Genomic DNA, 24,332 nt, shown 5'->3' on the forward strand with positions numbered 1-24,332 from the left:
GGACTTCAGAAAAACAGATGTTCATCGTGTTTCACTGTTGCAGTCATTGCACTTGGGTTATCCTGCTGGCAGGCTACCCGCAATCGGCCAGAATTCCAAAGTCTAGGTCCGACGTCGGTTGCTGTCGCTTCTTCCCTGATGTCAGTGCACCAGGGGTATAAAAGATGCAGCCGACGCCATTTTCTTCAGTCTTTCTTGCCAAGCGGTGCCCGAAGCAAAAGCAGTTCGCAAGTGCCTGTTGGCCGACTCCTGAGATTTTCGAAATTGAATTTCAAATCCAAAGTCTTCAGTAAAGCTAAGTACCCCGTTGGGGAAACTTTTTCGTGCTCCAGACTGATGTCAGTAAAAGTTAACAATTGTATTTCTTGTGGGAAGCAAATACCTCATAAGGATTTTCACTCTTACTGTATTCCTTGCCTAGGCCCTGACCATGACATTGCTAGTTGTCGGTTTTGTTCTAGATTCAACCAACGCACTATTAAGCGTCAGTTTGATTTTGCTTTACATTACTTTGACCGAAGGTTTAATTACATAATGCCGTCGGAACAGCCGATAACCGGAATCCATAAAAAACGCAAAGACAAAGAAAAGGGACAGGCATCCGAGGTCCAAAACCAACGACAAAGCCTCTTCTTGGCCAGTCGCCGGTTCTCAGTGAGGCGCTTTCGCAGCCCCTGACACCTGCTACCTCAGAGCCACAGGCCGCCTCCGTCTCCCACGTGGAGACAACTAAGCCTCTGGAAACTCAAGGTATTGGGCCTACGGAAACTATACCCTCAGATGGGTCCGGAGCCGCTGAGCAGGCATCGGCTTCTGAGGGTGTTTTCAGACCTACACAGCTTACTATCAAGTCTACTTCAGCAGCCAAGGCAAAGTCTAAAACACCATTAAAGACAAAGAAACAAGTGCAGCATTCTCCTGGACAGTCATCCATGCCAAAGAAACAGATGCTTAAAATGTCCGAAGACCTAATTACTTTGATCAGGGGTTCCCATCCCCCTCTTGATAAAAGGCCTAGGCAAGACGCTGACTATGACTCCTCTGACCAGGTTTCTATTTCCTCTGATTCCTCTTTGGAACAGGGATATTCTCTTCCTCCCTATGAGGACTCCGATGCTGAAGAATCTATCCCTTCAGCCTCTCCTCCTGAGGATTACTCTTTTGGGGAAACCGTGCACACCATGAGGGAGCATTTTCATTGGGAGAGCCAGGATTATTCAGAATCCAAGAAAAGGCTCAGATTTTCTTTTACTGCCTCAGCACAGGCCCCTTGCTATCCCACCTGTACTAGATATTGTTGATGTTTTTTCTGAATCCAGTTTGTCTCCTGATTCTTTACCCCCTGCACCAGTCAAGCCAGACAAGGTACTACAGGGTCCCAGATTCTCATAAATTTCTTTATAAAAACCCTGCTGCTGACCCAGAAACAATTTCTCAGGGTCCCAAAGAGGTTAAGGCTTCCACTGCAAAAAACCCTGTCCCCTCTGATAGGGATTCCAGAGCTCTGGATAGATGGGGGAAAAAAGTTTACACTTCTGCTACTTGAGCTGTAAGGGCTTTAAACTGCCAGTTTCACATGCTTAAATATCAACAATACCTAATGTCTTTGTTAAAACAGAAAATGCTTACAAACTCAGAATGTCCTGACAATAAGGAAATGCAGGATTTATTGCATGTAGCTGAATAAGTTGGAAAGCATACTCTGCAATGTGGTTTTGATTTATTAGAGGTTTCTTGCAGAGGCGCGCAGTAACAGGCTCTGTCATTCGAAGGCATGCTTGGTTAAAAGAACAAAGTTTACCTGATCATGTTAAAGTAAAATTATTGAATGCTCCACTACAGCATGATACTTTGGTGTTTAAGCAGAAGAGGTGTTGAAGAAAATGGAGGATAAAGCAAAGTCAATGCAAGCAGTAAAGGATTTCTTACAGGTTCAGCCACCTAGATTTAGCAGAAACTGGCCTTCTAAAAATTGGTCCTTTCCGGTGTCAGACAGGCCACAAAGAGGCAGATACAGACGCCAAAGAGGCAGATCTCAGCCCCAAGGCTCATTACAGACCTAAACAATGGGGTGCTTCAGCCCCCAAAGGAGGAGAAGACACATCACAACCTTATAGGAAACAGTCCCAATGACTTACCTCTACAAATGCCAAGCACCTACCTTTTGGCAGCACCCTTAGGGGGAAAGCTAGCACTTTTCTCACAAAATTGGCACATGATCACCCAGAACAAATGGGTACTGAATATTGTTTCTCAGAGTTACAGGTTCCACTTTCACACCCTTCCAAAATCAAAAGGTATGCCAGACCTGCTACAAAACCAATGGGCAGAGGCACAAAAACAAATTTCTGCTCTCATAGACATGAGAGCTATTCAGAGAGTACCACAGCAAGAACAGGACAAGGATTTTACTCAAGACTGCTCCTGGTACCCAGAAAGGACAAAGCCTGGAGACCAATTCTGGACCTGTCGATCCTAAACACTTTCCTGGATATTCCGAAATTCAAAATGTTAACACTGCAGCAACTTCTACCCATGTTGGGCAAGAAGGCTTGGCTAGTTACTTTGGACCTCAAGGAGGCATACCTGCATGTCCCAGTCAGACAATCTTGCAGAAGATACCTCAGATTCATAGCTGGCTCAATGCATTACTAATTCTCTGCACTGCCCTTTGGCTTATCTACTGTGCCCAGGGACTTCACAAAATGCCTGGCACCAGTAATTGCATTCTGAAGACAAAAAGGAATTCAAATATATCCCTACTTGGACGACTGCCTTATTCAAGCAGAGAGCAAGGACATTCCACTAAAGCATCTGGCGTTTGTAAAAAGATTACTAATTTGCCTAGGGTACACAGTAAACAAAAAGAAGTCAAAACTTAGTATCCTCTCAAGAGATAATATTCCTTGGTGCAAGCTTAAATACAACTGCCCAGATGGCTTGTCTCATGCCAGACAAGCAAAGGCAACTGACTCATTACTTTCAAATGATGGCAACAAAGACCCAGCTCCCTGCAAGAAAAATTCTGCAGGCTCTGGGCTTCATGGCATCCTGTATTCTACTAATTCCATATCCAAGACTGCATATGAGGAAACTACAGTGGTATCTAAAAAGTGTTTGGACTCAACATTGACACAGCCTGGAAACAATAACTCTTATTCCCTGCCTACAACAGGAGTTTCTATGGTGGGCACAGGCCTGTCACCACAACAAGGGACAGCCTTTCACCTTACCCACAGCCAGGCAGACAATGACAGATGCATCGGATTATGCCTGGTGGGCACACATGGCAGGAAAATGTATTCAGGGCACGTGGTCCAAGGAACAAATGCATCTTCACATTAATCAAAAAGAGATGCTAGCTGTACAGCATGCCCTGACAGCCTTCAAGGATCTACTACATCCAGGACAACTATTACTAAAGACTGACAATACCACAGTTATGTGGTACATAAGCAAGGGGGCACACATTCCTACCCCCTTTGCAGGCAAGCCATGACTTTGTGGAACACAGCACTGACCTGTCCAGTACATCTGCAAGCACAATTCCTGCCAGGAAAGAAAAATACTCTGGCAGATGAACTAAGCAGAAATCTCATGGATCCTCACAAATGGAGACTAAATCCACAGGTCTTCAGCATAACAAGGAAATGGGGATGCCCAAACATAGATATTTTTGCCTCCCCTCACAACTGCCAACTGCAGAGATTCTGCACAAGAACTTATCACTCACAAGCATGGAAAGTGGATGCTCTGTCCTTCAGCTGGAAAAAACTGACAGTTTATGCCTTTCTGCCACTGCCTATTCTTCCCAAGGTGCTCCTAAAAGTCAGACAAAAGAAGCCAAAAATTATTCTGATTTCCCCAGACTAGCCACGCCAGCACTGGTACCCAATCCTAAAGAGCTTGTCTCAAGGACCAGCCTGGCCTTTACCTCAAATTCTTCATCTTCTGACTCAACAAAACAATCAGATTCTGCACAGTCAACGCAGAACCTTAAATCTGGCTGCATGGCACATAATTTAGCCACTCAGACCACACCTCTCTCTAAAGCTGTTATGGATGTCATTTTAGAAGCCAGGAGGCCCAACACTAGGAAATCTTATGCAGAAAAATGGAAGAGATTCTGTGCTTGGAACCAGGCACAAGGACTCGAACCACTTGTTCCAAATATACCTCAGATTTTACAATACCTTAATGAGATGCTGGACAAAGGCCTATCCTTCTTATCAATTAAGATCCATGCCTCTGCCATTTCAGCTCATTACAATACGGAACCTCCTATTTTCTCTCATCCACTAATAAGACAGTACCTCAGAGGGGCAAAAAACATAAGACCCCCAAGGAGAGCACCGATACCTACATGGGACCTCAATTTTGTTTTAGAAAAGCTCACACTGCCTCCTTTTGAGCCAGCCAATATAGCTGATATAAAATTCTTATCATGGAAAACTGCTCTGCTCCTAGCAATAACTTCAGCAAGAAGAGTCACAGAGTTACAGGCATTAATGGCAGTGGAACCTTTCATCATTTTTCATTAGGACAGGGTTTCTCTAAGGACAAACCCAACATTTATGCCAAAGGGTAGTATCCAGTGTGGCTCTTAACCAAACCATTCATTTGCCAACATTTTATCCAAATCCACAGAATAAAGGGGAGAGACTTCTGCACACTTTGGACATACACAGACAGCTATGCTTTTATTTGGACAAAACAAAAGCTTTCAGAAAAACTGAGCAACTGTTTGTAGCTTATGCTGCAGGATCACAAGGAAAGCCCATCTCAAAGCAGACTATTTCAAAGTGAATAGGACACTGCATTCGTTTCTGCTATTCACAACATGGCAAAACAGTGCCTAAGGGCATTAGGCCACATTCAACCAGAGCAGCAGTCACTTCAGCAGCCTTCCTCAGAGGAGTACCAACCAAAGACATTCTAGAGGCTGCAATCTAGAGTTCAGTGCACACTTACACCAAGCACTACCACTTACCTCTCTACTCTAAATCCAGAGCAGGCTTTGCCACTGCAGTTCTGCAGGGCCTTGTAGCCTCCTAATCCTATTTAGGCCCAGCCACCCAACCACAGCTTTGGGATTCAACCCAAGTGTAATGACTGCAACAGTGAAACACGATGAACATAGTACAGTTGTGTCCCTACCATAAATGTAGATGTTTGAATGTATTCACTGTTGCAGTCCAGGTTACCCACCCACCATCCCCCTTTTCTTGCTGGGACTTTTCTGTACTTCTCTATTATATACAACCTATGTGGTGTATTTGCTTGTAGATGAAGGAAATGTTTATTTTAGTACATGCATGCTTCTTGGCATACTTTTTTAGCCTACCTATTTGGGGGCACCTGACATCTGGGGCAAGAAACTGAAGAAAATGGCGTCAGCTGCATCTTTTATACCCCTGGCGCACTGATGTCAGGGAAGAGGTGACAGCAACCGACGCCAGACCTAGACTTTGGAATTCTGGCCGACTGCGGGTAGCCTGCCAGCAGGATAACCCAAGTGTAATGACTGCAACAGTGAATACACTCGAACATCTACATTTATGGTAGATACACAACTGTACTTTCTTGGACAATAACAGAGCACTTTCCCTTGAGGTCTTCTGCTTTGCAAACATGAGCCTTCAGGTCATATAGAAGCGCTTCTGAGGTTGCTCTGGATAGTCTTTTGTAGCAGTTTCTTGAGAGCCACATCGAGATGGAAGTCATTCGTACTCCATCTCCAAAGTCAGTAGGATCTGACTATGTAACCCCTAGTTACCCTTATTTGTCAACCTTTGGTATCATCATCTCTGACTGTTCTGTCCACCCAGATACTGTGTCTCAGAAACCCATGTTCTAGGTATTGTCATCTTCAGGACTCCTGGATCTGGCTCACTGTGTTCCGACCATGCCAGATCTGATTTCTGAGTCTAAAATCTGTGAAGTCAAGTAAGTGCCTCTGTTGGTTGCTATAGAGATGTCTGTTTTAAGTCTTGTTCCAATCTCCATACCTGTGTTGGGTTCACATATCTTTACCATTGACCCACAACACTCTGGGTGGGTTGGATCCTACAACAGGAGTAGCTTCTTTGGGTCTACTGGAGGTAGGCACAGCCTTTTGAGGATGATTTCTTCCACCTCTAAGGGAGTGGAGTCACAGGTTCCACAGTGGAAGTCCCCCATCCAGGCCCACAGTTGATCTGTATTTCTGCAAAGACATCCGTGGATCTGAGTTGTTCCTTTAACCCCAAAGTTTCTGCCTTAGTGCAAAGTCAGTCCTCGGTGGACTTAAGAGAATCATCCCCTGAACCAAGAGATTCATCCCCTGGACCATCTAACGAGGACTTGTAAAAGGAAACACCTAGACTCCGTGGTGGATACAGAGTCTGAGATTAAAGAGGGGATCCTCGCAACCCCTTCAGGGGGATGTCTCTTTTGGAAATATTCTGAAGTTCCTGCATCAGAGGGGATCATAGCCCACAGGACCTCCCTTCAGGACAAGATGGTGTTGGTTGAGTAAGGAAAGACCCCATCTACTCATGGATACCGCCCACTGACAAGCTGATGGAATTGGCAGTTAGAAAATCATGGCAGGAGCCTGATAAATGGAGTTCCAAGGAAGCTAGATAAAATTCTGCATCCCCCAAAATAAAAGCCCACATTGATCCAAAGCACCTCCAGTTGACTCTAGCTATAGCTGCAGCCACCAAGAAAGTTATCTGAGGACTTTTCCTCTATCTATCCACCCATCAAGTAATCATGAGTGATGGACGGGCTAGTGAAGTGGGTGTATGCTTTGGACTCCTTTGCTGTTGGGTCTGAACTACACCATCCACGTGACGAAGTTCCAGCGAGATCTTGCAGGATAAGTGTTATCCACTCAGAAGAACCCCCTTTCCTTCACATAATTGAAACAATGTCAGGCTAACTCCAATAACCATTTCTGTCATTGCCAGTCTCTCCCATGTACCTGATGCTTAACACGGCTGATGTAGCAGAAGGACTAGCTGAAGCATGCATTGAGATGAGATGTCATACCTGGCTGCTGTTTTGTGATTTCACAGCCCACTTTAAGGCATCTTTCACCAGGTCCTTATTCGAGTTTACTGTAAAAGAGAAAATGCAGAAGAGCGAGCAAGAGTGCCAGACACACTCTTCCATGTGAGTCATGTTCGCAGCCCCAAGTTCTGTGCAGTCAATTCTTCCTTGTCTACAGAAAAATGAGTGGATATTCATGTTACCAAATGTATAGCAGTCATTTCAGTCCAACTTTGTCCATGGATAGAAAATATTCCAGGCATTCCCTTCAGTCTGGGGAAATTCATCTTGAATTCCTGTCAACACTTAGCATTCCTAGGATGTTGTTTGGACATAGCAATTTTTCTATGTACCAAACATCCTCTAGTGTATTGGGTCTACAATTTGTTTGATATCCCATGAGAGAATCATTCAGTGGCTTCTACAGACACCATGGTCTCAGAGACTATACCGTCTTTCAAAGTCTGTAATTATAACTCAATCATGCAGGAAACCTCTGCAGTGGTGGTTGTAGTGTCAACAGGCAGACACTTTCTGGTTCCAGCCCCAGTAGCTGTGGTGACCACAAATACATCCCATCTAGGAATGAGGGGTGCATTGTACAGAAATTGAGACTTGTGAATATCTTGCTGTTGTAGGATTTACAGGGCTGCCTTCCTCCAGGCGTGATAAACATTCAGAGAAACAACATGACAGTCTGGTTTATAAAGGTTTTCTGACAATGAATTGTCAGAAAGGCTCTGCAGGGATCCTTTTTCAACTTTGGTCCCTCAGTCCAAAGATTGCCAAGAAGATATTCAGTTGCAGGAGCACCCCCTGCTGCTGACCTCTTGTAACTCCTTAGAACATGAAGTGCAGCAAGTATTTCATCACAGCTCCCCCTCTGGAACAGCCACTAGTAACACCCGACTTCATTGCTGGTCCCTTGGGTTATTTTATGTGTACCCTAACTTTCCCTAAGGACCAGATGTCTTCAGAAAGCCTCATGGTGCAGGGCTACTGTCATTCTCCTAGCCCCATTTTGGACCAGGCAAATTAGTTTTCCTCCTCCCAAGCCTTACTTTGGATTCCCTTTGGCTGCTCAGTCAGCTTCCAGATCTAGTCATTCACCCTTCTGGGGAGCCTCACCTAGAGAGTCCTAACAACTTGGTTTCTCTCGTTCCAGTGATGGCAATCATTACTTCTCAGAAATGTTCGACCTGTAAGGTTTACCAGCCGAAATGGAAAAGGTTTACTTCATTGTTGGAATCTCAAAACATTGAACAAATTCCTGTCTTCTATTAGGGAAGTATCTCTGTTTTCTTACTACCCTATTTCATTATGGCTCAAACTTCACACCTATTAAACAAGTTAATTTGACAGCGATTTCTTCCTTTCACAAGGGCATTTTCCGTCTATGATGCTCAATAAAGGACCCAGTGCCCTCTTGGGATCAAAATTTCAACCGGGAAACATTGTGCAAGACTCCATTTGAACCAGCAGCAGCTTCTACAGACCAAGTTCTTGTCTTGGAAAACTGTCTTCCTGTTTGCTGTCACATCACCCAGAAAGATATTGGAGCTTCATGCTGTTTCATCTGACTTCCATTGTACAATAGTAAACAAGGAAAGTGTTCCATTAAAAACTAATCTGGCTTCAGAGACCATCATTTCTCAACCCATTTACTTACCGGTGTTCTACCCCAACTGTCAGAATAAAGGTGAATACATCTTTCATACATTAAATGTTAACAATCAGCTCCACTTCTGTCTTCATAGAACAGCTCCTTTCAGGAACGATGAACAGTTATTTGTATGCTTTGCTCAGAATTAATTAGGAAAGATGATGTGCAAAATATTGCCATCTAGATTGTTGTTGGATTGCATCTCCTTTGTCTATTCACTCCATAACAAACCATTGGCTGCAAAACCCAGGGTTCACTCTACCAGGACCATGGCAGCATCTACAGCCTTTCAGATCTCATTCCCTGGATGACATTTGTGAATCAGCTACTTGGTCCTCTACACACAACTTCATTAAGCACTACAAGTTGGATTGCACATAGAGAGAGAACTTTCTTTGGGGCATCCATCTGAAGGGTCTCGTGTCATGAGGCCAACTAGGACCTGTTTAACTGGAGATTCTAACCTATAAGTAGGGTCATACATATTGACTGAATGTTATATGAAAATTATGTACTTATTATACTGATGGATTTTTTAATTCCAGTTCATCTGATTTGAAGGCCAAACCTACCTTTTCCCCAGCTAGTCTGTAGACCTGAAGGGATTGTGTCTTCCTTGAGTCCAAGACAGTGCAAATGGAAACGTGTTCTTTAGGCATCAAACAAAATCTGAGTTAGTCATTCGGATAATGGCATTATGGAAAGGAAAAATTCTTCAATGGCTGAGGCTTGAGACCTCATAGATCATGTTTGACAGACTGGAATTAAAGGATCTGTCATTATGGTAAGTACATAAATTTTATTTTTCTTGTACCCAGAAGGTGCTTTCTAGAAGGAAAGCAGGATTTCACCTTTATCTGTTAACGTTTTGTATCTGGCTCCTTTTCCAGCTCCAGGCTCAGAGGTTCATGCCTGGCCTAGTTTTACAACTTCCCCTGCAGTTACATGTAGTGGGACATATTTTTGTGAGAAGTGACATTCCAGTGAAGTAGAGGGATAAAGCCCTAACTACAGATCCAGCCTACTCTGGTTTGATTAGCAACTCTGGTGATTGACAAAATGAAAGGGTGGTACTGTGGGTGTTTCCTGAGGCAATCCCTGGCGGGAGGCCTGGGATGTAACTATTTGGAGGCATGTTCCAAATGGGGAATATAGTGAGGACATAGCTGAGGCACTGCGGAGATGTCGCAAAACACTGTACAACCCACTGCAGTTATGCCACCATCAGAAATGGTTTTATAGGGGAGTAACTGGGTAGGTCATAAAGAAAATCCCAGTTTGGCAGATGTTGGTCCAAGGGGGTTATGAGGTGGCTGGTAGACGTATGAGATGACAGCTTTTCAGTAGACAGTTCTGTCTCACGTCCTTTACTTTCTTTCATTTCCCACTGCAGATTTCCAAAATCTGTCACATGCATGTGTTTGGATCCCACTGACTTTCAGTCTGGTACATACGCATGTGGTATTGATTACTAAGAATATGTCTGCTGTAGGGGTAAAGAGGGCACTAAAACAGGACAGACTGTTCAGGGTCCCTGGTCACATCAGAGTCCTGATCTCCACCAATGCTGTAGAAATGAAAGCAGTTCTGGTGATCTTGCTGATCTTAACTGTTCTGGGGAGTCTTTTCTATTCAGTCTGACAACATCACTGTTGTCTCTCATATTAGCAGCCAGGAAGAAACATTATTTTCTCACTGTTTTGAGAGTATGAAAGTGTTTCAGTAGGCTATCTGTGCAAACCACTTTCATGTTCCAAATTTCATCGCAGGAGACACCAGTTTTCTGGTAAACAGGCTGAACTGCTGTCTTCAGATTCCACTTTGGCTTCCGAGTTTCTCAGTGACATGAAGGATCTTCTCTGGGGCACTCCATGTATGTGCAATCCATTTGCATCTATGGTAAACACCAGGTCTCCCAACTTAGGTGCCCCCCCATGGGGTTTCAGAACAGAGATTTTCTGCTTAAGAAATGTCCAAACACTTATGTTCTGTTTTATCTGATGAGAACCATCCAAAAATCTACATATTTTAAAGCCAAAGGCATTGTCTTAGCTTCTTTATGGACTGACCAACTTTTTTCTTTGTACTGTGCCCCTGTGTCTAAAGCCTTTTTATATAATTACTCTCTTTGCTACAGATCGCACTTGAATCTTCATGGATTTTTCACTTCCATCAGGAACTTACAGTATGGGTTTTTTGAGAAGGAAGTTTCAAGGCACTCTCCTGGAGGCCTTCCATTTGATTTTTTTTCTATTTGAGTATCAATAAAACAGATTGGCAGTCTCCTTTCTGTTCCTGTCCTGTTTAATTTTTGACTCTGATTTGTTCTTAAGTCAGTGTTCATTTGCTGTTTACATCTGTCAGTAATATGCTAGACTCTGCATGCCTCTGGTTTGTAAAGCCTTCTTATGGGGTGCTATTTGCTTTTGACTTCCTATTTGAGATATTTCCCTCAATGGGATAATTACCTTTCAATGAAAATGTTCTTTCTTTCCTTTGATCCTGCTGGTTCTGCAGATCTGACGTTTCTGTAGAAGGCCCTTTGGTTGTGGCCATCACTACTACTGCTTTTGGAGATTTAAGACCTTTATTTTAAACCTGTCACATAATTTTTCAGTAGGAATGGTTTTTGCTCAGAAAAATCAATCCAGTACTACAGAATTCACAAATAGCATCAAGTTTGAATGTGGTTAGGCTTGCTTATTTTTTCCCCTGAATATTGTAAATGGGATGTTCTATGTTCATACATTTTATGTTAACAAAACTTTGTTTTTGGATACACTATCAACTGTTTGTATATTTTACCAAGTCTGTATTTGGAAAGAAAGTCTCTAAGCTCAACTATTCCAAGTGTATGTTCAGTTTCATTGAAGTGTGCCACAAGAAACAGAAGTATTTGCCAGCAGCTTTTAGGGTTCGTTATAATAGAGCTACGGCTACTTCTGTTTTTTCCATAATGCGAATATTGATGACCTTTTTGCTGCAACCTGATTTTCCTGCATAGTTTTGTGAAGCATGATAAGCTGGACATTTTCTAGTCCAGGTCTGGAGTGCTGATAGTATCCTCCTGAGGGGATGCTCGTAGGTCAGCATGTGAGGTGTAAGTTGTCAGTGCAACTGAAGATGAAGTTGGAGAGCATTGTGTCTGTCATATTGCTGACTTGACTGAATTTTTATTTAGTCTACCAAAACCCTCAGCATGCTCAGAATATTCCCTTGAGGGTGAGGTGTTACTTGGATGTGCAAGGGGCATATCCCCACCTATATAGTGCCATCACTTGCCTAGGATTAATCTGCTCTGTAAAACACTGTTTCATGCTACCTCCCTTTCAGTCCCCCTGAGAGTTAACTACCTGAGACACCCTAATCTCCCACCAGAAAGGGGGAGTGGTAAGTAGACAAAGCCTTTTCACCCCCACCCCCCCAATTGGCTCATCAAGCACCTAGACTGCAGGTTGAACCCGGATCATCCGAATCATAGGGCTTCATTACTATATGCTGCAGAGTTGACTGATTCTTTCCCCTTCCTATATGTTAGTTTTTAAGGTGGAGTTTTTCTCACTGATCATTCACTGAAAATGAGCCCCAAATTAATTTGACTTCTTGGTAATCAAAACTTAAGTCAAAGATTGTCAAAATGTCATTTGCTAACTACCAAGTTTATTCCTTTGAGTTAGAAAAAATATTGGAGTGAGTTAATTTTTTTATGACATTCCCCTTAGTAAGAGAATTCTGACATAAAACTAGAGTGTACCTAATTATGAAAATGGCTTTGAAACTGTAGATGGTACTTTGTATTAGTGGGAAGAATGCAGTGGTAAAAGACCCTTGTGATTTACAGTCTGTGTAACTTCTTTGTATTAGTATTTTTTTCACTTCTTACATCATGTTTTCTTTGACTTTGAGACGTTTTTTTTCCACATGCTTTCCATGCTGTCCCTTGACCCAGAGTATTGAGGCAATAATGCCTTGAAAGTTTACCTTCAAGACTTAGTTGTTTAAACATCACTCACTGCCTTGTCATCTTTTTTATTTCAAATGCTTTCGCCTCTTTAGAGGAGTCTTGTTTAGTAGTGAAAACACTTGTCTGAATTTAACACTTGGTTTGATGATATTATCTGAAACTGTATTCATTTTGCATTTCCTCTCTAAATTTTACTGAATTACTTTTCTGCTCAAGTCTTTGGACTGCTGAAAAGTACTTTGGTCATATAATAAGTTTTGTTTTTATGTTAACAGTTAAGTCCATTTAACCTAGGCCCTAGCTGGCACCTGTCTATAGCGGTTTTGACTGGGACTACAGTAAGCAGCACCTCACTTTATAGGAATTTCTTCTTTAATTGATGTAACAGCCATCCTGTTATCAAATATTCACTTTAAAGTTGATTTCATTGTAGTAGTGACTAGGCCTTATAAGGTTTATGCAATCATTTAAAGCCAACTACTTGTCTTCAATTTCTATGAAAACACTAGCTAATATTATGAAGCAGGGTCATGCCATACCCATTTTCAAAATCAGTAGTGTATTTCAGTATTAAAGAACTTTCTCTACTTATTGTCAGATTTTCAATTTGCCTCATGGGTGTGATCTTTTTCCCTAATTTCACAAATTGTCAGGTTGTACTGAGTAAACTCTCAAGATGTCTTCAGTCTTCTCGGAATTCCAGCATTGTACCTCGCGTGCTGCCTGAGAACAAATGTGCCTCAGCAAGTCTTTTTTTTCTCCTCTATCAGTTAAATCTGCCAAACTAAGCTTCATTAAGAATTAAGCAAATCTTTTATATGATGTTATCAGTTTTGCATAAATCTTCTGCTAAAAACAAGTCAAACAGTTATAGGGCAATTAAATGTGATTTAGAAACACACTCAGATAATTGCTGGGAATATTTTTCTTTAATAATAATCCCACTTCTGAGAAAGACAAATTGAATATATTACAATCAGCAAGTATGACTACATCATCTTTAAAGTGGAGATTATTCACTTTGAGGTTTCTGTGTAGATTTATCACCACGTATAACATAAGTAGAATTGCTAAATAGGATATAGCATGTTGGAGATGTTATAATGAATTGAATGCAGACTGGTCTTCTCATATGTTTTATAATTGCATATATTTAAGAAATGTCTGGGATGATAGTAATTTGTTGCAAGCAATTTTTACTGATAAATTCTTTATTTCTAAATCACTTGTTTTATTTAATACTCCTGTCCCTGATTGTGTAAAGGAGAATAAATACCTATTGGTTTGGTCTATACTGTCTGTTGCTAGAAAAACGATCTCAAAGACCTGGAAATCTAATACAGTGCCTACATTTCTGGAATTCAAAAATCTACTCTTTGAAACGTGTAATTTGGAAATGTTGACTATTAAAACTAGATCATCTAGGAATACTGCATTATACAATTCATGGAACATTTATGAACTACTGGGAAAATAGTTTATTAATTTTTGTAAATGGATATTTATTAATCCTACTGTAACATTAAGAATGTTTTGCATGATTAACATCTTTATACATAGTTTTGTTGTTTTGGTTTATATATCCGAAGGTTTTTTTCTTTTTAACTTTAAAGGGAAAAAATGTACAATTTCATGGAAATATTTTTTTCATTTAATAAAATTCTTAAAAAAAAGAAATACGCAAATTTTTGTTTCATAGTCCATGATTTTACTGGAAGCATGTCAGAAATATTCTTTGAGTCAGAGACCACTATTCATACATCTTGCCAGCCTCACGTCACCACCACTTAAAAGCCTACTAAAAAAATGTAGTTTTGCCTCTTTCAGCTAGAACCTTTGTTTGACTCAATATGTAAACTCCTTTCTGGCATCCCAGAAAAAAATTGCTACTGTTAATCATTACACGTATACTTTACAAAAATAAATAAAGAAATTTGTTCCAAAGTACACAGTTATTTAAGCTAGCAACAAAAGCTGGACTAATTCCAGATGAGTTGAAATCTACCGCAGTCATTCCTGTTCCCCAGATGTGCAAGCTTCACAATGAGATCAGTAGATACCCATAGGCTTTCTACACTCCATAGCGAAAATCAAATTGATTAGTAAAATAGTAAAAAAGTGGTTGACATTTTGTGTCTTCACTATTCCTGGTGTGTGGCATTTGCCCTGCATACTAAGAATTCATTTTCTTCACTGTGGAAAAAGCCCTATTCAGTATTTGTACTCTTCATTGTTTTTAAAGAATTTCAATATTGTGAATTACTCTGTCCATATAAACTAAATTAAACTTTATTGGGTTCACTGAATTCACCCTTAACTAGTTTAATTCCTTTTTTACACAGCCCTCCAAATAAAGTTCACTTTGGCTTAACCTCCTGCATCTGTTCCATTCTTAGATGGAGAGTTCCTCAAGAATCTTTTCTTGGACCAGTCCTTCTCTCTGTATATACAGTAAACTCGCAGTTAACCAGACCTCAAGCAACCAGAACTCTCATACAGCCAGAAAAAAAAATCAAATACAGTACAATATGAAGAGTTCTATTTTTCTTGTGTTGCACTTTGTTTTCCCCCTACAGAAACATACCCTACATTTTTAGACTTAAAATGCAAATTCCCTCTCCCCAACTTGAGAACAAGTCAAACCACTAAAATGTCAACACTCGCTCCATACTCACTCAATTTGCATTAGATTGCACATTCTGTCTCCGATGTGTCTCTCTCTCTCTCACACACACACACACACACACACACACACACACACACACACACACACTCTTCAGCTTTCATACATCTCTCCGATCTCTCGCACACTTTCTCTTCTGTTTTCATGCATGCATTCACTCTCTCTCTCTTTCTCTGATCTCTCATATACACTCTCTTCAGCTTTCATATATCTCTTCAGTCTCTCATACACATTTGCTTCTACTTTCATACATCCATTCACTCTCACTCTCTCTATTCAGTTCATTCAGTTCCAGTCCACTCAGCGTGCCACTGAAAACCATTCCACGTGCCACGCTTTCTAGAGGAAATATGAGTTTAAAATATTATTCCAGCCAGGCATTTAATTACTGTATTTCAGTATTAAAATCAAATCAATAGTGTTTATAGTATGGTGTTGTGTGGTATATAGTACAGTATTTGTCAGGTCCATTTTTGATAGTAACTCTCAAGCAACAAGAAACTACACTTTCCCGCCATCTACCAGTCCCCATGGGTGCTAGTTAACTGAGAGTTTACTGTATATGAATACATCCTGTCTTCTGCTTTAACCATAAACACCTGTTATAACATGGAAAGCACTATGTTCTGAAATTGAAGGAAAATTAACCTCGTTACAGTGAGGCTGTTATGTAAGAATTATGTTATAGTAGACACATTGTAGGGAGGTTAGCACTGCCACACATATAGTAATTACTGCAGAACAGTGTCAGAAGCAGGTATGAAAATGTTAACACTGTGCCATGCAGATGGCAGCCAGAACCAAACTGCACAAAACTGGTTGTACTTCATGACTAAGACTCAACAGGTTTTGTAAAGAATTCTGATCAGATATGAAGTCAAGATGTTCACATTCTGTCAAAGTGAGTTTCTTGACCCCATATCTTAAATATTTGTCAAATAGTTTGAAGATTTAAGAGCCATAGCTGGCTCATCTAGCTCCCCTCATGCCTTAAGTTGAGGAGCAAAAAAGCCTGTTCTCTGACCCGATACCCTCACCTGTCTCCAGGGTCTTGACTTTAGACCTGATGTATACTCCTCAATGCAAGGAGAAAAACAGTGGTTTTCCATTTTAAAACTGGAGGAAATGTCTCAATCAGTCTCTCTCACACACACACACACACACACACACACACACACACACACACACACACACACACACACACACACACACACACACACCACTGAAGATAGCACTTTGCTTCAGGCCTCACTGAAAAAACAGTATTTCCATACTGGCATTCAGAATTGCTGGTACATAAATGAATGCACTACAGACAAATGCGCTTCTGCCTATTGTGTTTCGTGACACCTTGCACCTGGTGCAACTGGTCCCTTTTCCCTATCCTGGCTGTGCTACTGGAAAAAACAAAGTTCTTCATGTCTTGTACAGATGACATGATCCTTCCAATAGAAGACATCCTGACATCCAGTCTTCCTTATGGCTATCCTTATTAATCTGTGCTTGAGACTTGCTTTAAATCCCACCAAAACCTAGACCATGATTTCCTGCCACATGCAGCCAGTCTCCACCTGCTCCAATATGCACTTCAGAAATCTGTGGTGAGACCCTGTTTCTCCCACTACCATTTGCAAATATCTGAGAATTCCCCTTCATCCATCCTTTATTTTCCACCAACATGTAATTTACTGTTTCTAAAGTATTTTGCAGACTGACACTGTTAGAGATTTGCTTATCACCTCACCCTCGATTCAAGGTATGCTGTAACTAAGTTATTCACTTTTTTATGCTACTAACTGAATATACACTTCCCTTCATCTCCTTTTGTAACTCCCAGAATACTTCCTCTTCACACAAAAAAACAAAAAAAATTAAAACAAGGTAAGCAAATTAATTTACCTTGTGGCAGTTGGACACACCACTGTCTAATTGTTTTCTTCCACAAATATGTCCCCACCATCCAAAGGGCTACTTTTGTATTTACCAGCACCATCTGTAAATTATCATCTAGACTTGTGCTTCCAGTAACAAGCAAGCTTGCAGTAAATAAAGATGATGGCACTCTGAGGCAATCCCTGTATTTGCCTATCGCTAAGACTACCCCCCTCCAAAATTCAGTCTGACATGTACCAAGTAATCCATCAGAAACTCTTCCATGCAGCAGAGAAATACGTCCTCTGCAGAAATTCTCAACCTGCCCACTGTAGATTCTTTCAAAAACCTTACTTACCCACCTTGTCTGTGTACAGTATTGCTGCTTGCAGGTTTCCATCTGAACTGTCACGCTTTGTTATTCCATTTGCAGTTCTTTTTAACTACTCTCTCACACAGTCCTCGACTACTACTACTACTTTCGGCTTTTCCCAGTTAGTGGTTGCCACAGCGGATCACCTTGTCTGCTCATGATTGGCAGTGGAGTTTTATGGTGTCGAGTTGCCAGCCTGGCGCCCAACCTACCACAGAAGGCACACACACCTAGGGCCAATTTAGAGTGTCCAATCCACCTACAGCATGTCTTTGGGATGTGGGAGGAAACTGGAGCACCCGGAGGAAACCCACGCGACCACAGGACGGACATGCAGACTCCGCACAGAAGGCACCCCAGCCGAGGATCGAACCGGAGAACCTCTTGCTGTGAGGTGGCAATGCTAACCATTGCACCACCGTGGCTGCCCTCACACAGTCCTTGACTCATCATCATCATCTTTCGGCTTTTCCCATTAGGGGTCGCCACAGCGGATCATCTCTTTCCATTTCTTCCTATCCTCTGCATCTTGCTCTGTCACACCAACCGCCTGCATGTCCTCTCTCACCACATCCATAAACCTTATCTTAGGCCTTCTTCTCTTCCTCTTACCTGGCAGCTCCATCCTTAGCATCTTTTTCCCAATATACCCATCATCCCTCCTCCGCACATGTCCAAACCAACGCAATCTTGTCTCTCTTGCTTTGCCTCCAAACTGTCCAACATGAGCTGACCCTCTAATATACTGATTCGTAATCCTATCCATCCTAGTCACACCGAGTGCAAATCTTAACATCTTTTATTCTGCCACATCCAGCTCTGACTCCTGCCTTTTTGTCAGTGCCACTGTGTCCAACCCATATAACATAGCTGGTCTCATTACCCTCTTGTAGACCTTCCCTTCCACTCTTACTGGTACCCGTCTGTCACAAATAACTCCTGACACTCTTCTCCACCCATTTCACCCTGCCTGTACTCTCTTCTTCACCTCTCTTCCACATTCACCATTACTCTGAACTGTTGATCCCAAGTACTAAAACTCGTCCACCTTTACCAACTCTACTCCCTGCATTCTCACCATTCCTCTACCCTCTCTCTCATTTACACACATATATTTTGTCTTAGCCCTGCTGACCTTCATTCCTCTGCTGTCTAGAGCATATCTCCACTTCTCCAGAGTCCCCTCAACCTGATTCCTACTCTCACTACAGATCACAATGTCATCTGCAAACATCATAGTCCACACAGTCCTTGACTAAACATACTAATTTAAATACCTGCTCCTTAACATTGGCCACAAAGAAAATATATAATGGTATAAAAAAAGAATCACTTCTTAGAAATAAAGTTGTATATGTGCATATATATGTAGTGTACATAGTACAGCTTGATCTCGGCGTCTATGAAAGTTTTCAGTCTGTATGTAGCAGTTTCTGAATTTAATCACAAGACATTACATGTACTGGCATTTGATCTTTAAATTTTGCTGCTCTTTGGGCCCAGGTCATGGTTGAAAAGGCTTCATTGACCTGACAGCTCACTCAATTAATAAATGACACAAATAAATAAATAACTTGCTTCCAACTTCCTAATTTTTTCAGACTTAATATAGTCCTTTCTCATGAAGGCAATGGTTTTATAGCTAAAAGCCACACTTTTGTTGCCATTGCTAGGACTGCTAATGCATACACAGTACGTCTCTCTCTCTCTCTCTCTCTGACACACACACTTTTACATACAGGTTATCTCAGCTCTCTGCAATACCAAAAACATGGCATCAGTGGGACCAGACAACATCCCAGTTGCCTTTTAAACAGATTAAAACATGACCTGTCTAACCCACTTGGATCCCTGTTTAACTACAGTCTGCGAACTGGATGTGTTCTGACAGAAAGGAGGATAGCAGCAGTAATCTCTCTACACAATGAGGGGGAACCATCAGCTTACCCTAATTATAGGTCCATAAGATAGAATAGCCTCATCTTCAAGGCCATGGAAAGAATAATCATACTTTATTAACACGGACATATGCCATCTCCAAACTCTGGACACAACCCAGTTTGGATTAATTAAAGGTAGAGCATGCCTGTTAAACATGGTTAACTTCTTCAAGAATGTTACCAAGGTCCTGGACAAGGGAAGGACAGTACATACTGCCTATCTTGACCTAGCCAAGGTATTTGCACAGTTCCTCATTTGGATATTATAGAAATTCTCCCAATTGGGAATTAACCCCTTCACTCCTAGCTGGGTAGCCACTGGCTCACTGACAGGACACATGCTGTCAAAGTGGGTGACTTCACCTGTAGCAATAGACCAGTCACCAGTGGTGTACCACAGGGTTCTGTGCAGGTCCCCTTACTGTTCGGAATTTATTTCTCAGAAGTCCAAGCAGACTTTTACGGCCTGCTTCTGACCACATTAGTTGATTATTGCAAATTGGGAGCAATCGTTGAGTCCCCCAGCGATGTTAATATACTACAGACAGGGTTAACATAGACAAATGATTGGTGCCAGAGCCACAGATTAAAGGAAAATGAAAAAAAATGCATTATTTTCCCTTTGGGAAAGCTAACGTCCTTTATAATTACATTATAGACAGCACCCCACCCCCAGTGTAGACCCAGTGCTACTCAGGTTGATAGCAATCTGAACTCTGACCACCATGTATCCACAGTAGTAAGGAAATCCTGTGTGGCACATCTTATAAGTAAAGGCATCACATCTAGAGCTAAAGATGTTATAATTCCGTTATACTCAGCCCTTATCAGACAAATAATTGAGTACAGTGCTCTCTTCTTTTATATAACTCACCAGACACCTGCAACAACTGGAGACCACACAGATTTCTTACCAAGAAATTACAGGGTACACAAAACAAGTCTTGCGTGCAAAGACTGAAAGCCCTGTCACTGTGTTTGGACTCACAGGTTGCTAAGGGGTGACCTGTGCCCGGCTTACAGGGCAGTCTGTAATCTGGCCATGTTGTAAATGTTACACATTCATAAATCAAATTTCAGGAGGGTCACTTGCTCCAGGGATATTAACCTAGCTTCTGACGTGAATAGGTCATGCTGGAGAGATAGATGCATCTCCCAGAGACTGCCACTTCTCTGGAACAAGCTTCCAATTCACGTGAAGCAGAGCCCCTCCCTGACCCTCCTCAGACGCAACCAAGATCAATGGACAGATGACCACAACCTCTAGAAACCTCCTAACATAACCTCCTCAAAGTAAGCACCCATAATGCATATAATTGGGTTGGATTGCATAACTAGGCGTAATAAAGGTCCTGGTTTTTGTTAGCTTAGCATATACCCAAGAGTCTAAAAATCTGTGATATTACAAAAAATAAATAAAATGAACAGTGTACACGTTTGAGAGACCATTATTACACAACTTGTGTTAAATGTCATGTTAAACTTACTAGTTACATCATCCAGTTGAACCTGCCAGAGTGCAGGAATGAAGTTTGTGCTTGCATGTTATATTGCGACTATGTATGTATAGTCCTAATTGCTAAAATAATATTTATTTGCATTTTAAGTGAGTATGGTGTTCTTGTTTATAAATTTGTCAAAATTGCCTATAATTTAGAATATTTGACTGTGCTTTGACCTTTTAATTTTTTAGTACTGTTGAAGATGACTCTCAAAAAAGATCTACGCTTACATGCGTCAGACCTGCAGCAGTGGCAAGGAGTCGCTTGCAGAAGATAAAGCCCAACATAGTGAGGGCAGCTGAGAGAAAAGCTTTAAAAGAGGAACATAACACGGAAGATAACACGGAGAAGAATGCTACTCAAGATGCTGCTGCTGAAAAAGACCATGAACCACCACCTGAATGTGAACTGGAGGTATAAGCAGGAATGTTTTCATTTAAAAGCTGTTTTTGACTGTGAAAACATTTGTGAAAATTTTATAAAGCCTAACAGCTGAAACTGTTGGGAGTTTTGTGACTTTAATAGTGATCTGGGTGTGTACTAATCATTTAGGATTGGTGATGTATTGCAGTAACTTTCAGAAATTTGCAGTGCATATATGAAGCTAAGACAATGACACATTGTTTCTGCATTTTGTTGATATTTTACAGATGTAGATTTTTTTGGCAATTTAAATTATTGTAGTTTTTGGATTGGTAGTTTTGGCGATGGAAATCATTTGGAGCGGATTCTTTTGAATAGTCATCTGCTGCTGTTGTAAGATGTAGTGTCTTGCTAGCATTTGATTGTCTATTCTGCTGAGAAAAATGTCAGAAATACAGTTCTATTTTTTCATTATAGTGTGAAGGTCTTACAGTACACTAGTGTGCGTTTATTTACTTATTGTCTGGGTGGCTGGCACTGTTGCTGGTTGAAATTGATATTGGTGTCCTCCACTGTTTGGAAGTACTTGGCTTTTGTGCGTTCTGGGAAAGAATTCCCAAACCTTACCATTTGTAGAATAGTGTCTATGGGTCTTTATGTAAATGACGAGGCAGGCTTGCTCTTTCCATCTAGAGGAAAGTGGTTTAGATTTCCTCTTTGCTTAGGGCTGGAACGTATTGTGTGAGTTAAAAAAACAAGCAACGTTGTTGACAGTTACTCGACAGAGAATTTTAAGTCTGTACTCCTTGTATTTGGGCATATGTTACTTTATTTCATGCTGTTGCTAAGTATACTTAATCCTGTGTTCCCTCTGTCCATTTCGATGGTTGGGTTTAATGGTGGATCAGGGCCAGCAATCTTTCTCACAGATGCTTCTCCAATGCTTGAGCTCTCCCATCCCCCATGGCATTATATTGTTCCTCTCTTGCCTCAGGGTCTCATTTGCTGTTTGCACCAGACTTGATCCTCTAGGTATATATATATTTATATTTATATATATATATATATATATATATATATATATATATATATATACACACACACACACACACACACACACACACACACACACACACACACACACAATATAACAAGTTTGCACACCCCTGTTAAAATGCCAGGTTTTTTGTGATATAAAGAAATGAGACCACAATAAATCATTTCAAAACTTTTCCCAACTTAAACGTGATCTATAACTTGTACATTTCAATTGAAAAAAACAAACAAATCTGTTAGGGGAAAAATATAAAAAATAAAAAATGTACAATAAGCTGGTTGCATAAGTGTGCACACCCTTAAACTAATACTTTTTCCCCACATCCTTTTGAGAGACCAAGGTTGAACTTTTTGGCCACAATTCCAAAAGGTACATTTGCCACAGAAACGACACTTCGCATCACCAAAGGAGCACCATCCCACAATGAAGCACGGTGGTGGCAGTATCATGCTTTGGGGTTGCTTTTCTTCAGCTGGAACTGGGACTTTAGTCAAGTTGGAGGGAATTATGAACAGTTCCAAATACCAGTCACTTTTGGCCCAAGACCTTCAGGGGTCTGCTAGAAAGTTGAAGATGAAGAGGAATTTCACCTTTCAGCACGACAATGACCTCAAGCATACATCCATATCAACAAAAGAATGGCTTCACCAGAAAAAAATTAAAGTTTTGGAATGGCCCAGCCAGAGCCCAGACCTAAATTCAATAGAAAATCTGTGGTGTGACCTGAAGAGGGCTGTGCACAAGAGTTGCCCTCACAATCTGAAAGATTTGGAGTACTTTTGAAAGGAAGTGTGGGCAAATATTGCAAAGTCAAGATATGTACCATGCTGATAGACTCCTACCCAAGAAGACTGAATGAATTGTACAGGATATAGGTCACGTTAAAGGTGGGTAAAAAGGTTTGAAATGATTTATTGTGGTCTCATTTTTAACAGGGGTGCGTAAACTTATGTCCGCTGTGTGTGTATGTGTATGTGTGTGTGTATATATATATATATATATATATATATATATATATATATATATATATATATATATATATAAAAATATAAAACATGGAAAGCTCATTTCACGAAAACTCAGATGATGTAATGGGATCCTATCTCGCCTACATTCATAACTGATGGGCTCGGAGCCGATCCATCGGCTCCGACTCGGCCAACTAGTACACTAGAACGAAGTCTCTTATTGGCTGGGCTACCCTGTATCCCAGGATGCACCACACCTGCTTCCCCAGATCTCGTTTGCCGCTTTACAAGCTGGACGTGGTCTCGACTTGGCTGGAGCTAAGTGGTCTCTCTTTTTTACCTTTTACTGGTCTTTGACCTTGGGGTTTCTTCTGAAATTAATACAACAGCTGTTTTAATGGCTATTTTTTGTATTTAGTAATTTTTTGTGTGTGAGTGATTGATTACTGATACTTCTATTTCGCTGTCGGGCAAGGCCCGTTTAAGTTAGAGGGCCTTTGCCCTACTTTTGGAAGTCTGTGTCATTATTTTTCTCCGGGCAAAGCCCATTTAAGTTAGAGGGCCTTTGCCCGTTGTTGTTGTGTGTGCTTACTGTGTTTCTCTTGTGAGGTAAATCTCCCTCTGGAGAGCTCGTGCCTTGTTCTCTCGCGCTCTGTAGTTGGCACTAAGTTTTTGATGATAGACACTGCCTTATTTCCTGACAGATATGTCCAAAGAGCAAAAGTCAGGGTTCAAAAAATGCACTAGGTGCAATTACAAAATGTCTATTACAGACAGTCACTCTATATGTGTGTATTGTTTAGGGCCTAAACATTTACAGGAGACATGTAGTGTGTGTCATGCTTTCTCCTCTAGGGTTCTTCAAGAGCGAAAAAATAAATTGATCTTGAAGGGTCTTATTAAGCCCTCTTT

General features: G+C 41.2%; 1 protein-coding gene across 1 annotated transcript in view; it reads left to right on the top strand.

Annotated features, from left to right (window-relative positions):
• Positions 1 to 21,452, top strand: part of LOC122795947 (transcription factor TFIIIB component B'' homolog) — a 586,977-nt gene extending 565,525 nt beyond the window's left edge. Inside the window, exon 11 of the mRNA XM_044064430.1 lies at positions 21,224 to 21,452. Within this exon, the coding sequence (XP_043920365.1) occupies positions 21,224 to 21,452 (229 nt within the window). The remainder of the gene's footprint in view (positions 1 to 21,223) is intronic.
• Positions 21,453 to 24,332: the final 2,880 nt, after the last annotated feature.

Source organism: Protopterus annectens, chromosome 2.part2 (assembly GCF_019279795.1).
Source record: "Protopterus annectens isolate FY-2018-M chromosome 2.part2, PAN1.0, whole genome shotgun sequence".
Classification (NCBI taxonomy): Eukaryota; Metazoa; Chordata; order Ceratodontiformes; family Protopteridae; genus Protopterus; species Protopterus annectens.